General features: G+C 41.3%; 1 protein-coding gene across 4 annotated transcripts in view; it reads left to right on the plus strand.

Annotated features, from left to right (window-relative positions):
* PTPN1 (protein tyrosine phosphatase non-receptor type 1) overlaps positions 1-18,154 on the plus strand; it is an 87,490-nt gene that overhangs the window by 57,000 nt on the left and 12,336 nt on the right. For 3 of the 4 annotated variants that reach the window (XM_037811523.1, XM_037811521.1, XM_037811522.1), the window contains exons 2-4: positions 8,072-8,162; positions 11,157-11,257; positions 13,812-13,910. In XM_037811523.1, coding sequence (XP_037667451.1) covers positions 8,072-8,162; positions 11,157-11,257; positions 13,812-13,910 — 291 coding nt within the window. The remainder of the gene's footprint in view (positions 1-8,071; positions 8,163-11,156; positions 11,258-13,811; positions 13,911-18,154) is intronic. The other variant, XM_037811524.1, reaches the window with a different exon arrangement.

The following is an 18,154-nucleotide window of genomic DNA, read 5'->3' on the forward strand; positions in this document are numbered from 1 at the left end:
GCAATTTGAAGTTCAAATTCAAAGTACAATTTACATTAGCACCAAAAGTATGAACTACTTAGGGATAAATTTCATGAAGTATATGCAAGACCTAGATACTAAAAACTATAGTGGATGGATAAACAAATGTGTGTATATCCATACAATGGAATACTACTGAGCCATAAAAAGGAGTACCCTACTGATAGAAATCACAGCGTAGATGGAGGTCCCAGGCATTTGTGCTGAGCAAAAGAAGCCAGATAGAAGAGTATATACCATATGATTCCATTTATAAGTTGTTCTAGGAAAAAACAAATCTGATACAGAGTGACGGGAAGCAGATCAGTGGTTGACTGGGGAGGCAATGGAAGATGAAATCAAGTAGAGCAGGAGCACACGTGAACTTTTTGGAGTGTTGGAAATGTTCTGTATGTTGATCATGGTGATGGTTACATGGGTGTAGATATTGGTCAAAACTCATCACAGTCAACACTTAAAATGAGTGTTTTTATTATTTGTAAATTATAACTCAGTTAATTTTTAAAACTTATTGAGCTACATAATTAGAATCTGTGCATTTTACTACATGAATGTACCTTAGTTTTAAAGTATTTTTAAAAAGTATTCTGTAAAGAGCTTTTATTTTCCCAATATACTATTAAAAGACATGCCCAGCTTTTATTTACTTTCTTTTTTAGGCACCAAATAAAGCTCATATTAATAATCCTTTTGGCTGAACAGTTAGCTGCACACTATTGATGATATTTTGGCCCCTCTTTTGCCAGAGTGAATATTTGTTAGTCCAGTGGTTTTTCTGTATTAAGAATTGCCTCCATCTTTCGAAGAATATGCTTGACATGAGCTCCTTCTGTTCCATCCAGTCACATCAGCAAGGTTGAGCAGGTTGTTTCGCCTCACAGGGCAGAATTTGTACTATTGTGAATTTACAACCTAAATTTTTGTTCCTTCAGATTATTTTTCTGTGCTCTATAGCATGTCCCCAAAAGCTTATTCTCTTGCATAAATGATGTGACTGATACGTTGCTACGGGATTAATTTTGTTCAATCACGGGCAGGTTTATAATTTATCAGGCTTGTAAGTTATTAGCTGGTCATTGTTAACAGAGAAAGTTCTTCTCTGCCATTTTACAATTTTGTAAAAAAGTAAAGTAGCAGAATATTGGCATTGTTTTTTTTTTTAAACCAAGTTGAATATGCACATGATATAAGAAGTCAAAGAGTAGTATAATAGGCTTATAATAAAAGACGGTTCTCTGCCCATTCTCCCCTCCCTCGCGTCTTTCTCCATTGGAGAAAACAACATCTGAGGGTTGTTGGTTTACCTTGTATACATCTCTATATTTCTAAGTAAAATGTTTATCTTTTGATTAATTAATTTAGACCTCTAACAAGATAGAGGATTTAATTTCCTTAAATAGCCATCCTATCTCCTTTCCCTCTCCCTGTCTCCTAAAATGTTAGGCTTTTTGGTGAAATCAGTACTCATTATTTATATTGCTTTTCTGTGCATGTTATCACAGATAGTGTTGTGTGTTTCTTTTTTTCTTAATTATTCCCTAAGTTAATCATTGCCTTGTTTTTTTTCGTTGGCCTATTTTTCTTTGTACCTATTGCTTGTTCTTCCCATACCTTCTTATAGCCTTTCAGTTTTCCACAAGTTCAGTTCTTCAGGTCAATTCTTTCCAAAAGAAATATAATGCAGCTCACATATGTAATTTTAATTTTTCTAGTAGCCATAATTTTAAAAAAAGTAAAAATAAGATGAAATTAATTTTAATAGTATGTTTTATTTAACCAATATGTTCAAAATGTTATTTCAACAAATAATATTTGAAATAGTTTACTTTCCTCTGTCATAGTAAGTCTTCAAAACTGGATGTGTATATTACACTTAAAGCACATATCTTCTTAGACTGGCCACATTCCAAGTGCTCTCAACAGCCACATGTGTTTAGTGGATGCTGTATTGGACTATGCAGTATCAGGTGATTTCTCAGTTCCGGTTTTCTTCTTGGAGACATCCCTGCTGGAGACCACCATTCTCCATCTGGGCTGGTGGTTCTGTACGCTAGCCACACACAGCTGTCCTCGTGAGACTGCCTTTGCTTTTCTTCTCGATTAGATTCCCTGTTTCCTGGATGTCATGTCTCCCCTCATTTCCCGCTAGTACTTTCATTAGGTTAAAAGGTTGGATCAAAAAAAAGAAGGCATGTTGTTGACACAGTTTTTATGGAAATTTCTTTTGCTTCTCTCTTATGTGAATCTCTCTCCCCTCCACCCTCCGTGTGTGTGTGTGTGTGTGTGTGTACTCTATGTCTTTCTCTTTCTTGGTGCATTTATTTGATCTAGGGGAGACCTCCTCCATTGGATTGCTGAGAAAATGGAGCATGGATGGTATTTTGACCATCCATGTCTGGAAATGTTTTTATTCTACCTTCTCACTCAGGTACAAAATTCTAAGTTGCTAGTCATTTTCCTTTAGAATATCAAAGGCATTGCTCTATTGCTGTCCAGCTTTCAGTGTTTTTCTTGTGAAGTCTAAAGCTGTTTGATACCTTTTCCTTTGAAAATGAGCTGTTTTTCTAATTGGAAACTTACAGAATATTCTCTTTGTCACTGGGTTCTGGAATTGAACATTAATGTACTTTAGAATGGGTCTGTTTTCAACATAATGATGATCACTTGATAGGCCTTGTTCTTCAGTTTGGGGAAGTTTTCTTGAAATTTTTTTTTTGGTGTTTTCTTCCCTTTTATTTTTAGTTGTTAAATTTTCTTTTACTTTTGTTAATTTTTTTTTTTATTAGAGAAGTTATAGGTTTACAGAAAAATCATGCAGAAGATAGAGTTCCCATATATACATCCCCCTCCCCACAGTTTTCCCTATTATCAACATTTTGCATTAGTGGGGTAGCTTTATTACAATTGATAAAACAGTATTATTATAGTTTGCATTAGTCCTAGGCTTTTAAAAATTTTTTGTTCTAATAACATATACAGCCTAAAATTTCCCCTTTTAACTGCATTCAGATATATAATTCAGTGGTGTTAATTAGGTTCACAATTTTGTTGCTTACCAAAAAGTTTCTATCACCCCAAACAGAAACCCTGTACCCATTAAACGTTAACTACCCCCTTCCCTACCTCCACCCTGGTCCCTGGTAACCTGTATTCTAGATTCTGACTCTAGAATTTGTTTTTTCTAGTTATTTTATATCAGTGAGATCATACAATATTTGTCCTTTTGTGTTTGGCTTATTTCACTCAACATGATGGCTTCAGGGTTCATCCATGTTGTTGTGTGTATCAGTACTTCATTCCTTTTTATGACTGGATAATCCATTGTACGTATATAACGCATCTTATTTATCCATTCCTCTGTTGAAGGACACTTGGGTTGCTTCCACCTTTTGGCTATTGTGAATAATTCCACTATGAACATCAGTGTGCAAATATCTGTTGGCATCCCTGCTTTTCAGTTCTTTTGATTATATACCTAGAAATGGGATTGCCAAGTGTATTAGTTTCCTAGTTGCTAAGACAAATACCATAGAGTGGGTTGACTTAACAATAGGAATTTATTGGCTCATGGTTGTAGAGGCTAGAAGGCTTGCTTCCTCTTGGGATCAGTATCTTCTGGCTGGCCTGGTTCCTGGCTTTTCTGTCACATGGCAACGCACATGGTGACGTCTTCTCTTTTATCTGCTGGGTTCCTTGGCTTTCTCTCTGTGTCCAATTTCCTTTGCTTATAAGGACTTCAGCCATATTGGATTAAGACCCACCCTTATTTGCTTTGGACACACCTTAACTAATAGAATCCTCAAAGGTCCTGTTTGCAAATGGGCTCACACCCACAGAACCAGGTGTTAGAACTGAACATTCCTTTTGTGTTGGACATGATTCAATCCCAAACCCCAGGTCAAATGGTATTCTGTACTTTCTGAGGAACCACCAAACTGTTTTCCAAAGCAACCGCACCATTTTATATTCCTACCAACAAAAAGCAAGTATTTCTATTTCTCTGTAGCCTCTCCAACACTTATTATTTTGTTTTTTTAATGGTAACCATTCTAGTACACATGAAATGGTATCTGTGATTTTGATTCACATTTACCTGATGGTTAATAATATCTTTCATGTGTTTATTGGCCATTTGTATATCTTCTTTGGAGAAATGTCTAGTCAAGTCTTTTGCCCATTTTTAAATAGGGTTGTTTTGTCTTATTGTTGTTGAGGTTGTAGGATTTCTTTATTTGTCCTGGATATTAAACTCTTATTGGATCTGTGATTTACAAAACATTTTCTCCTGTTCTGAAGGTTGTCTTGTTCCTTTAATTTTGGTGTCCCACCTATCTAGTTTTTCTTTTGTTGCTTCTGTTTTTGGTGTGAAGTCTAAGAAACCATTGCCTAACACAAGGTCCTGAAGATGCTTCCCTGTTTTCTTCTAGGATTTTTATAGTTTTGGTCTTATATTTAGGTATTTGATCCATTTTGAGTTAATTTTTGTATGTGGTGTGAGGTAGGAGTCCACCTTCATTCTTTTGCATGCAGATATTCAATTTTCCCAGCACCGTTTGTTGAAGGGACTGTTTTTCCTCCATTGAGTGGACTTGTCACCCTTGTCAAAAATCAATTGGCCATAGATGCAAGAGTTTATTTTTGAACTTTCAATTTGATTCCATTGGTCTCTGTGTCTCTCCTTGTATGAGTACCATACTGTTTTGATTACTGTAGCTTTGTAATAAGTTTGAAAATTAACAGAGTCCTCCACCTTCATTCTTCTTTTTCAAGATGATTTTGGCTATTCATGGCCCCATACCCTTCCATATAAATGTCATGATTGGCTTTTCCATTTCTGCAAAGAAAGCTGTTGGAATTTTGGTTGGGGTTGTATTGAATCTGTAAATTGCTGTGGGTAGAAATGACATCTTAATAACAATTATAAAAATGTTCTTTCATGAGTTATAGCAAATATACCACACTAATCCAAGGTGTTAATAAGAGAATGGTATATGAGAACTCTGTTTTTTATGCATGACTTTTCTATAAACCTACGACTTCTCTAAAAAAAAAAAAAAAAAAAAAAAAAAAGAGGTAAAGAAGCTTCCAAAACTAGTCTTCCTGGGCTACTATATCCTAACTGCTGGTTTTTCTTTCTTGTACATTCAAAAGGTATTAAGGACAGGGATTGTGTACAGGATGACACCTCATTATTTACAACTCACTAAATGTGCTATGAATATTTGTGCTTGTTTTTTATTGTTCTATTCCTGACAACAAATCTGGTTTTGAAATTTTTTTTTTTTAAGAGTGTGTTTTTTAATTTCTGCACATTTGTAGATTTTCCAGTTTTCCCTCTGTTACTGTTTTCTGTGTGGTTGGTGAAATTTTATTGTATGATTTCATTATTTTTAGATTTCTTGAGACTTGTTTGTGACCCTAACATATGATCTGTCCCGGAGAATGATCCATGTGCACCAGAGAATAATGTGTATCCTCCTGCTTCCGGTGTGGTATTCTGTGTATGTCTGTTAGATCAAGTTGCTTTACTGAGTTTTCTGTTACTTTTGGTGTGTGTCTGGCTTTACTTTCTGAGAAATTTCTTCTGCTTTTATCTTCTGACTCTTCGGTTGAGTTTGTCATTTAACAAAATTCATGGATACAATATTTTTTTCTTATCTTCTGAGTATAATAATTTCTTCTCTCTGCAGTTCGTTTCCTCCAAGAGGCCTTTTTCCTGGTTGTTTGTTTGTTTTTAATCTTTTTTCTTTATTAGAGAAGTTGTGGGTTTACAGAAAAATCAAGCATAAAATACAGGATTCTCATACACCATGCTACCACCAACACCTTGCAGTGGTGTGGAACATATGTTATAATTGATGATAGCACATTTTTTATGATTGTATTATTAATTAAAGTCCATGCTTTAACTTAGGGCTCACTGTTTGTGTAGTGTAGTTCCATGGATTTTTGTTTTTTATTTTTATTCTTTTATAATATATACACTCTAAAATTTTCCCTTTTAATCATATTAGATATATATATTTCAGTGTTGTTAATTGTGTTTACACTGTTGTGCTACCATTACCACCATCCTTTACCAAAACATTTCCATCGTTCCAGATAGGAACCCTGAACATTTGAAACCTTAACTTTCCGTGCCCTGTCCCTACTCCATCCCCTGGTAACCTGTATTCTAGAATCTGACTCTCTGAGCTTGCTTATTTTAATAGTTTCAAAACAGTAAGATTGTACAATATTTGTCCTTTTGTGTCTGGCTTATTTCACTCAACATGATCTCTTCAAGGTTTATCCATGTTTTCACATGTATCAGTATTTCATTCCTTTTTATGGCTGGATAATATTCCATTGTATGCACATACCACATTTTATTTATCCATGCATCGATTGATGGGCACTTGGCTTGCTTCCATCTTTTGGCAATAGTGAATAATGACACTGTGAACATCGGTGTGCAAATATCTATTCAAGTCCCTGCTTTCAGTTCTTTTGGATCTATATCTAGGAGTGGGATTACTGGGTCATATGGTAGTTCTCTACTTAGCTTTATGAGAAAATGCCAAACAGTCTTCCGCAGGGGCTGCACCATTTTCCTTTGCCACCAGCAATGAATGAGTGTTCCTATTTCTCTGCCTCCTCTCCAACACTTGTTATTTTCCATTTTTTAATTTTAGAGGCCCTCCTCTAATATTGTGTCATCATTGGTTGTCTGTGCATGATGAAGAGTGGAACATACAAGGCAGATTGAGAGCTCTGAACAGGTGTCAGGGGCTTGTCAACACTGAGCTGGCCTCTAGGTGGGCTGTGAGTTGCATACCCTGGTGGTAGTATCTTTTGGTCTTTCCTCTTGTCCTGGTCAGATTGCCTAGAGAAACATTCTGCCTCTTGCCGGGAGTGGGGCAGTCTGTCTGCCGGCATGGAGGATCTCACGGAGAGAGAGGCTCAGTGTCTTAGTGTTTTGCTTATTCATGGTCACTGAAAGTCCCTATTTTTGTGATAGCACTCATATTTTCCATCGGGGCTATGTACCTCCAGTCCAGAGACTCACTTATGTTTCCTGGAAATAAACCTCCAGGTTTCTGCAGAAGTGTGAGGTGGCAGACACCAGCACCCAGGATTGGGGATGGAGGGGCCTGGAGATCAGCTCTTCTCACACAGCTCCACCCCTGTCCTCTCAGGTGCCCTTCCAGAGGTACTGGTACTGCCAGTTCCTGACCTTTGGGAGGATTCTGTGTAGAAGTCAGGTTGGTTCTCAGCTTTCCCCACTGCTGGCTTGTCTTTGAGCTTTCTCAGATCTGCCTGCTACTAATCCATCTGATTTCCAGCTGCCAAAATTCTGTTGCCATTGTCTTCTCTTCTCCCCTTGTGTGTTTGTCTTTTAATTATAATAACATACAAATTAAAAATGAAAGCTTCTGTAATATAATTTTAATGCTGTTTAGGGAGAGAACAAACTTAAATGTGTGTGATCAGTCTTCCATCTAGGAGGTGACATGGTGTGGGTCTTTTGTTAATTCTGGCTCCTTTTTTCTGGCAGTTTGGTGTAGTGGGGTTTGTTTACCATCTCCTGGGAAAGCAGTTGGGGAGTTTGTTGCAAAGAAGTACAGTTTATCTGCTCTTGCCTAACTGTGTCTCTTTATGAACAGTTACAGTTGAAACTCCCAGGCGTGGCATTCAAGGCTGCTCGTGATCTGGCCTGCCCCCATGCCCTCCAGCCACCTGCCTTTCCTTCCACGCTGGTCCCCCACTGCTGCTGACCTTCCTTTCTGTCTCTGCCCTCTTTCACATCTCCCTAGCTCCAAGCCCCACACCACTTCCTCCCACCCCAGCCATGTGGTTCTTCTTCTTCTGTTTTTCTCCTGTGATCTTGTTCATATGTTTGAGTTGTATCCCTTGCATTTCCCACACTGCCTGGTTATCTCCAGTGTCCGTTTTCTGCACTGGGGTTTATTCAGTGCCTGGCACGTAGCCGATGCCCAATGAAACGTTTGGATGAATTCTTGATGCCAGAAATTTCAGAACGTTTCTGTCTTTTTTTTTTTTTTTGTAGGATATCCGACATGAAGCCAGTGACTTCCCTTGTAAAGTGGCCAAGCTTCCTAAGAACAAGAACCGTAACAGGTACAGAGATGTCAGCCCCTGTAAGTATTCACATTGCCGGTACTGGTCTCAGTGCTGGGCTCTTCCTCCACCGCAGGGCCTCCTCAGTCAAGACTCCTTGAGCCTCGGAGCTTGTGAATGAATCAGTAGCAGTGCAGGTTTATGACGTTATAGTTTCCTATTATAGAGGCACTAAAGCCTTAGAGTAATGGTACGTTTTTCCACCGTTGTAGATTGGTAAGGTTTCAGTTTCTGGAATATTCAGCTATGTTCAAAGCACCTTTTCTAGATGAGACTGTCTTTGTGATGAATCATTTTCCTACCAGCTGAAGCAGAGTATAGCAAGCATAAAGAAACCCCTTTTCTTGATGACTCAGCAACAGTATTATTAGACCCCAAGCATTATGCTGAGCAGGGGTTGAGAGCCTGTTCCTCCCTCCTTAATACTCAAGACAGCTCTGCTTGTCAAGTTTGTTCCCTGCCTTCCTTGTTTTTCTCCCTCTTCCTTGCCACTAGACCTCGGAACCTACGATTGTCCGTGTGTCTGCTGGTGTCTAGCAGCCTCCTCTGCCCTCTTGAGTGACTGGCTCCCAATTTGCTGATGCCTAGAAAGAAAATAACTAAACATGATGGAATACATAAAGCAAAGGAAACTGGGGCTGAGTGACGATTGGGGCTTGCTCCTGAGTAAAGGGCATGGACTTTGCCCTCTGCTCTGGGTCACAGAGGCCTTTTTTACTCTCCTCCAGGGTTTTAGATGTTACCAGTCAGTGAGAGGTTGTAACTGCTGAACTCTCCTGTGCCGTATTCTCTGCCAGGGACATAGGAGATTCATTCAGTCATTCCTCAGGCCTTTACTGTGAGCTTCCCAAGGCGGAGTGTTGCCTGCAGCACTCTCTGCAGGAGAACTGGCTGCACCACCTGCCTTAGCATGGATGGCACCCTAGCTCCCGGGAGGAAAGTAAAAACGGACCTAGAATTGCCACAAAGCAGTGTGCCTCTTTGCTGCCATGGTTTCCTGCCTGGATTGGAATCACAGCTCTCCCAATTTTAGTGGGCAGATTGTTCTCTTCTCTCATTTTCCATAAAGCAGTAATCACACCTGTCTCATAGGATGTGTGAAGATGAAATAAAATACCATAAGCCCCCGAGCCCAGGGTGCCTTGCACTCACACATACTCAATAAATGCCAGCTGTGGTTGTGATGATTGTGAGCCAGAGGTGCATACCAGGATATGACATGCTTTTCCAAGCAATACAGGGTTGGGCCCCAGCACCTGATACTTTTGATTCAACAAGTCTAGGCTATGGCACCTCATAGGTGTTTATTTTTAAAAAATTGGGGGTGGTGGTGCTGGGAGGGAAGCTCCTCTGGTGATTCTGCTATGAAGTCCTGGCCAGAAACCTGTGGACGTTAATCTGTGCATGAAAGAACAATTACTTTTCACACAGTGCCAGGAGGTTCCCTTGGTCTTTAGCTTTTGTTGTACTTCCTCTGAATTAGAGAGTAATGCTGTCTTTAATATTCCATAGCTGCATTTTTGCTCAGTGCTCATCTGAGTGGTTTTGTGAAGTAGTTGTACAGAGGAAAAAACAGGGAAACGATTCCCAAACTTTTTCACCCCCAATGTCACTTCCCATAACTCCTTTCCCACCCCCCCACCCCACCCCCACACACACTTTCCAGTAGAAGAAATAATTTGCTTGTAACATTGTGGGGAAAATGGGTAGAAAACAGGTCAAGGTAGAGGGTGACCTGTTGCCATCCTCAGTGATGGTGATGATGGTAATAGCACGTCCCTCATCATACCAGGTGCTGTGAAGCATTTAATCTTCTTACAACCCTGTTGTTATCTTCTGTTTGGCAAGTGAAAAAACTAAGGCTCAGAGGGATGGGTCATTTGCCCAGGGTCACCCAGTGGACCCTGTTTGAACCCACTCATATAAACAATGCCAGTCACACCATTGTTTTTGAGATCTTTTATCTCCATGATCACTTAACTATTACTGAGTATCTCAATTTGTATTAACTGTCCACAGTGAGAAGCATTATTCCAAACAATGGGTAGTTTCAAAATTGTCTCTCCTTGGAATCCTTTAGACCAAAAAAACCCCAAAAGACTTATCCACATTAACTTCTCCTTTTCCCATTGGGTTGTGGGAGAGGGTACCCTTTATGGTGGGCACCTGAGTTCATCATCCCCTGTGCTGTGCTGGAAATAAAAGTGCCCACCTGCCTTGTTGGCTACACTAGTAGGATAAGGAAAGTGACCCCCAGGAACAGCTGCTTGTGTGGCAAGGTAATGGTAAGAGAAAAAAAAATAGTATCTGCATTTTTAATAGCCTGGGGTAGGACTCCCAAATGAGTTTATTTCTAAAAGCTATTCTAAAAGTTTCATATATGTGTATGTGTATGTGTGTATGTATATGTATATGTAAATGTATATATGTATGTTTTGGGCTTGGAGTTTATTTTTTCCTATTAAATTCTCTTTTTAAGTTCATTATATTTGAACCTTTTAAACTCCTGGACATTGGTTAGGTTTTGGTGTAGTCATAAAGCCTACCTATTTGTTGTACCAACTAAAACTGTGTGGGCATGGGTGAAAGAATGAAGCCACTCTACTGTAAAGGTATACATGAGGCGTCAGAGAACGGATCCCTTGACCTCCTTTCCTACCTGAAGATTTGGGACGGTAGCAGGTATCACAGGGAGAGAGGACCTAAGAACAGACTTCCTAAGGAGGGCAGGATCTGTGTTTTTAGTGTAGTTCATCCCCATTAGTATTTAGTGTTGAATTTCAAACACTTCAGAAAAGCTTTCTGTTTCTGTTTCATCAATAATATTTGACCATCTGAAAATAATGAGCCATCACCATTTTGATGACTGATCTCAAGTAATACAGCAAGGCCCCACCCTATGAACACCTTCAATGCCACAGACCTACCTTCTTTGCTTTCCCTTGGGGGCTCTGCCTGCCCGTGGACAGCCGGGTCCTCCAGGATTGACCTCTGCCTTCCGGTTTGCCTTTCAGTTGACCATAGTCGGATTAAACTACATCAGGAAGATAATGACTATATCAATGCTAGTTTGATAAAAATGGAAGAAGCCCAAAGGAGTTACATTCTTACCCAGGTGAGTGGATTGTCTGGATTTCTAAAATGTTTTTGCCTTACTTAATGACAGCTGAAGAGTTTTAGAGTGCTGTTAGCTATCCCTCCTATAAAATGTGCCACATCTTTTAGAATGTCAGGTTTTAAATAAACCAAAAAGTAATAAGGAAGGAAAAAACATCTTTAGAGGTTCAGTTAGGTTGTAAAGCTAATCTTATCTGGGAAGTATGACATTGCTAGGAATCCGAGCTTCTGAGAAACCATTAAAATGCCAAAGTTGCCTGCGGTCTGTTGACAGAGGCCAGGGGCAGCAGCGCTGTGGCTAGAGACGGGCCTGCGCCTATGTTGATTTGCAAGAACTCACATCAGAGCATCAAGTGCTTCTGATGGTAAATCTCTGAGGATTAGCAGTGGACGAGAAATCTTTGCCAGTTGTCCATTCAGAAGTTCTGTGCTTAATTCCTCAGCATGACCCTCATTCTGCCCAGAAAAAGCATCACTGGATGACATGAGCAAGCAGTTTCAGAAAAACCACTCAAAATTCCTGTTGGTTCTGGGTATCTTTATGGAAAAAAAAATTTTAAGAATAGCTTAATAATTGACCCTCTTGTAAAACAGTTTAGCAGAATATGACCCAAAGATCATGAGTGTCTGGGAAGGAGCTAAAGGAATTTCTTTTAAGTTAATTTTCTCAAGTCTTAATCTGTCGTCTACAAGTTGGTCTAACAGTCTAAGTTTTACATGTTTTTTTCCTGTCATAATTTTTGTTTTCACATTCTGTGTCAGTTTATCTTATATATGACTTTGAGTGATAAAATGATTTTGAACATAATAATTCTGTTTAATACTTGAAGATTGAAATTATGGTTAAGCCAGAAACTACTGTGAACAAAGGCCAATTGGGGCAGGGAGCTATATCAGGGTACATCCACCGTGGTCCTTCTTCGTTGCATTTTTGTACTGTCCCAGTTCTTTGCCACCATGGCCCTAATCAGCCCAGATGCCTCCCAGTCAGTGTATGGAACGTCAGCCAAGCTGTGTTCAGTCCTGTGAGTAAATTCTTGGTATATGAGTGTAAGGTAGGCCTTTACCAGGCCCTCAGCTCCTGGTCCTCCCAGCACCTTGGGGGTGGTCAGGGTGGGCGGGGTGATGAGGAGGGAGATCCTTGGTGCTGGCAAGCTTGGAGGAAGAGGTTGAGGTAAAGGTGGCTTCTTGAGAACTTCTCTTTTTGGAAGGAATCAAGTTTCTTACTTCCTGATTTCAGCCATTCAGCTTCAGTGTAGGGTTGAGAAGCCCAAAGTAGATACAGATAGGATACATGGAATGTCAAATGGAGTTTTATTATCATGGAAACTTTCACCCAACTGTCCTCCCCACCCCTGTGCCCTAGAAATTACTTGGAACATTTGAAATTCTGTTTTATAAGATGGAACAACAGATGTGTCTCACTTTTTACATGGTCTCCCTTTGACCTGGGATTAACAAAAGGGGTTGAAGCAGCCTGACCCCAAGTTAGCACCCCTAGGCAGTATGACAGACATTTTTAAGTATAAGAAAACCCTTCCCATTTTTTATTTTCTTTGTTGTTCACTATACAAATAAGTATATATATCCTCATTTTTTCAAAAGTTAGAGATATAAAAGCAGATTCTAAATTGGGGTGATGTTGGGTAGGAAAAGGGACAGGCTAGAGAGAGTAAGGGCTGAGAGTGCAGCCGTGGTAGACCTGTCACTGGCGTCCCCATGCCCAGGACAGAGGAGTGGAGCAGCCCTGGTGGGCAGAGCGAGGGGGCCAGCCCGAGGCTACACGAGTGCTGCCTTCCAGGAGCTGTTCTCATGGTAGTTGGGGGAAGGGGGCACAAAAGTGTAATCTGCTCTGTCTCAGTGCCTGCAGCACATTTTTGAGTGCTAAGTCTTCTGGGTCAGGCAGAAGTCCGGTCAAGTTCAGAGAAGAAAGTCAGAGGGCACTGAGGGTGGGCATGGTCTTGGAAAGTGTGGGAGCTTCCAGGGTAACAATTTTAAGAATAAGGAGAATATAGATAAAAATAGATGAGAATGGAAACCATTCTAGAAGAATGGGAGCAATTTTTACAACCCCATGAGTAGGTGCTTTTATTAGATGGGGAAACTGAGACATGAGGAGATGAAGTGACTTGCCCAAGGTCACATAAATAAGTGATTGGAGCTGGGACTGGAACCCCAGAAGTGTCACTGCTGGTCATTCCCCCGTCTTGCCTTCCGCCTACACCCAGTTTTCTCCACATTCCACCCGCCCATAGGGATGGATCTCAGTAGAGCCGGCCAGTCCAAACCAGAAAGCAGAATCAGCGTTTTCTGTCCTGTGTCGGTCAGCCCTGAACTGAGATACGGAAATGACCTTTCACTGAGTGGTAGAAATGGAGTTGTGGTCACTGACCACCAGGCGGGGTAGGGCAGGCCCCCATCCCAGCCTCTACCCGCCTCCGCCTGAGCTGGGGGTGGGGCTGGAGGGGCACGGTCTGCTCACCACCAAAGGCGAGCTCACAGGGTAGTGTCTTTATGCTTGAAAAGCCATGTGTTTTGTAAATTGTTTGCAGGGCCCTCTGCCGAATACCTGTGGTCACTTTTGGGAGATGGTGTGGGAGCAGAAGAGCAGGGGCGTAGTCATGCTCAACAGAGTGATGGAAAAGGGATCGGTAAGCTTGGATTTTACGGTTTATAGTTCTGCTTGTGTATATACCGGTCCATAAAGTTAACAATTTTGTCTACATTTCTTTTATTTACATGGTATCATTTTTATTAAAAAAAAATTAAAGAAGCAATATATAAATACATATCTGTTGTAAACAAGTCAGACAATTAAGTGAATAAAAAGAGGGGAGGGAAAGTTGGCCTGGACCTGTCTGCCCTCCCCCGTCGGCCAGTCCCTCTCCAGTGCTGGATGTGTCTGTTTCACTCCCACCTGGGAGTCCTGTGCTGCTCTTGATGCATTTGGAGTTGTGTCAACATTCTTCTTTTCTGAAAAGCAAGTTTTTACTCTATCTTCATCATACCTGCCTTTTCAGCTGCTGGAAGCATGCCCCCTTTTGATGGGCAGAAGGGGCTCAGCAGAGCTGTGGGGGCAGCTGGACTCTAGATTCGTCTTCGTAACAGACCCAGACACTTGGCTCTGGCCACTCCTGAATGTGGATGTCACCTGCTTGTGTGTTTACTTTAGGAGTTCTGTCATCCTTTCTTCTGAGTGCTTTGCAACTCAAAACATTGTCTTTGGAATAGCATGTGGACTGGAGCAATACGCTTACTCAGCCTATCACCCTCTTACTCTTTAGGCCCTTTAGAAGCCTCTGCCTCTTGACTTGCTCCTTTCAGTCCCTTCTGCACCCTGTATCCAGAAGGATCCTTCTAAACCAACTCTCACCATGCCACTTCCCAGGTGAACACCCTTCTGTGGCTCCCCACTGTCCCACAGGATAATACTTAATGTGGCTTGTTAGATCCTCTGTGATCTGACTGTAGTTGACCTGGACCCACCTTTCTCTCAACTCTGTGCCTCCATCTCCAGGCTCCAGCCAGGGCAAACCTTGTGTTTTTGTTTTTGTTTTTCTTTGCCATGTTTTCTGGGCTAAGGATCTGAATCACCCCACTTCCAGGTGTCCTTGATTGCTTCCCTTAGGTCAGCCTGTAACTCCTCCTCTCCCTTCCCATACTGCTCACTCTTTACTGCGCTTGCCCGTTAAAGGTCTGTCTCCCCATGGAAGCCTATGTACATGTGCAGTCCACGAATGTGGTTCAGCACAGCACATAGATGCCACGTGCCCACTCTCCAGACTGCTTGCTTTTCCTACCTCCCATCCCACTGCTTCTCCCAGCATTGCTAATAACATCTGGGGCTCTCTCCAACCTCAGAGGTTGAGGCCCCAGGAGAAGGTGAACTGAGGATTATGGAGACCAGTAGGAACCTGTGACCCAGGAGCAAGTTTTCCAGCCAGAGAACTGGGTGTTCCCAGGCCTTGCCAGGTCCGGGCACCGCGAAGCCGAGACTCGGCTGGGGCACTGCCCTCGCAGCTGCACTGGCTGCCTTGGGTCGCAGACATTGCTTGCCAGAAGAACGCCAGGACTCCCTAGAGGGTAAAAAGTGCAAGTGCAGAGAAGTAACACGTCAAAGAAAGCTTCAGCAGTGAAAACTTGAAGCAGTGACCACAAAGCCTCTTCCCTCCCCACACACAGAAAGAAATGTCTTAATTACTGATGGAAAATATTCCTCTTGTGTTTAAAAGCATGTTTTTTTTTGTCTTTGCCCACTTTTTTGAAATGAAAGTATCTCTTTGCTCAACAATAACAGATAAGGGGCTTGCCTGAGTTCTTCTTGTCTTAGTACTTTTTTCGGTGAAAGTGCTTTTTAATTTTTTTCTTGCTGCTTCAGTGGCTTGATTAGTAAAATGTGAAGTCACACGTGTGAAACAACCCCCCACCCTTCACCACTCCTGTCAGATATTTTGAATAAACAAACAGAACCTTAGGTTCCCCCAGAACACCCTCCCAGCACGGGAAATTGAACATGGCAGCCTGTGGAAGGGTTCAGCATAGGTTAGATTTCAATCCTCACCTGTGGTACTAGTGACACTGGGGCTGGAGCATTCTTGGTCATGGGGTTGTCCTGTGCATCGTAGGAGGTTTGCCAGCATCCCTGGCCTCTACCCATGATGCCACTAGCATTCCCGCCCTCCCTCCAGTTGTGACAATGAAAATGTCTCCAGATGCTGCCACATGGCCCCTGGGAGGCAAAATGGCCCCTGGTTGAGAACCACTACAGGCAAACCTCAGAGATATTGTGGGTTTGGCTCCAAACCACTGCAGTAAAATGAGTCACATGAATTGTTTGGTTTTCCAGTGCATATAAAGATTATGTTATGTAGTCTATTAAGTGTGCAAGTAGCATTATGTTTAAAATGCTACATACCTTAATTGAAATGTGATGCAGACAGGAAGTGAGCACATGCTATTGGAAAAATGGTGCCAACAGACTTGCTCCAGTGCAGGATTCACAAAACTTCAATTTGTAAAATGTGCAATATGTGTGGTGTGCAGTAAAGCATAGCACAGTAAAATGAGGTATACCTGTACTTTAGAAGGTAAATGAGGATTGGGAGTTTTCAGTCAAGACTTCTTTATTCAAAAATCAGATATGATAGCATTCACTTTTTGTTTATTTCTTTGTTGTGAAAGGTACAAATGACAACTTCTTTGCTGTTAGCACATGGTTGCTCTGTTGACTGTTGTTGACTAGCACGTTGGTCATGTTACAGTGAGAATGGCTGTAGTCAGATGTTCTTTACCAGGCTCTGCTCTTGGTTGTTTTCCTCTCAAACCTGACTCTTGACCATAGATACATTGGGACCACCTTTCCCCCTGGATTGCTATCTTGGTGTTTGGTTGATTTTATTGTAGTTTATTTTGATATTGTCATGAAAGACCCTGTTTTCCTTTTTAACTCTTCCGTTCCATTCAGGGTCATTTGGGTGTGCAAATTGGCATGAAAGAGCAATGTATGGTGTGAGATTCTTTAAGTTTTTTGGGGTCAGCATTATCAATTCTATATCAACATTATCAACCCTAAATGTCTGGCTGGGAGAAGTTATGATACAATGCAGTGTCTTACTTGCTCAGCTGATCTAATCATAAACTATCTACATGGCCCTGGTGACAGTCAGCTTGCAGTGAGTTCCCATTTAATGCATGTTTGTTTTCTGGTGTCCTTCCTTCACCAAAGAATGTAGGATGCTCCCCTCTTATTTTTGGCAAACCTGCCTGTTGTCCTTTCAGGATCCCATGCTTCCTGGAAAACAGGTATGCAGAAGATGATTGCACATTGTTAGACTGGGGTCATCCAACCTGGCTGAAGTTCTCACTGGTTGGTTTAAAAATTGACTTTAGACATGTCATTGTAGAGTGTGTAGTATGTAAGGGTTGGGTTTGTTGTTTAGGAGAGGAGATAAGTAAGCAGAATTTAACTTGCTGTTCCAGAAACATTGCCTTTATCTTTCTCTTAAATGCCTCCTAAAGATGCTGGCTTTCATCTCAGGTGCTGTCATGCACAAGACACTGCGTTTGGTCTCCTAGGTACTTTGGGCTTCATTCATCTTTTCTGTACTCAGCCTAGGGAGTTCTCTGTGCTAATAATTCTTTGGGGAAGCCAAATTGTCTGTCACAGGGGTACACAGGTGGCTTTCACAGATTTTTCTTAAGATGGCCTAGCTATTTTTTTTTTTTTTTTTTTTTTTGTAAGGCCCCAAGGACTCTTTCTAACATCTGCCTTCATGGTGGTAATAGCACCTGTGAAAGATGACATCATGTTGGCGCTGCCATGTTGCTGTTTGGTGCTGACTCTGGTGAACCCTGGTGAAAGACTGCTTTCTAATAAAAATATGCTTTTCAAGTTGGTATGTATCAATCTAATATGATGACAGGAAATCATGAGCTTGCACTTATTTGTGTGTGTGTGTGTGTGTGTGTGTGTGTGTTTAAAGGAAAAATTTCTACAGGACATGACAGCCAGAGAGGGAAGAGCATGGCATATTACTGTAGATGCATAGGAGTTCTTAAAAAGTGGTTGATCAGCACTTGGTTGTGTGCTAGAGTTCCTCAGTTGTAAAGTTCCAAAGTCTTAGTCTTTACCCATATGGCAGAGATTTATTAGGCTTTATTTTGTATTTGGTTTTGAAAGTTAGTGCTTCCTGTATGGAGGAGAGATTTAAGACACTTGTCCTCCCTGCTCAGGCATGGATCATTGACCTCTTCCTCGGTGGCTCCTGGCCATTCTGCATTTCTATGTCTGCTTCATTTTCTCTTTGCTCACTGCCTTGGGTGCCCACTCCAGCACAGGTGGTTTTGTACCTACCAGGTTAGTCTCTTTATTTCTGAGTCTTGAGGCATTACACAG

This window comes from Choloepus didactylus, chromosome 19, assembly GCF_015220235.1.
Source record: "Choloepus didactylus isolate mChoDid1 chromosome 19, mChoDid1.pri, whole genome shotgun sequence".
Taxonomy (NCBI): Eukaryota; Metazoa; Chordata; class Mammalia; order Pilosa; family Megalonychidae; genus Choloepus; species Choloepus didactylus.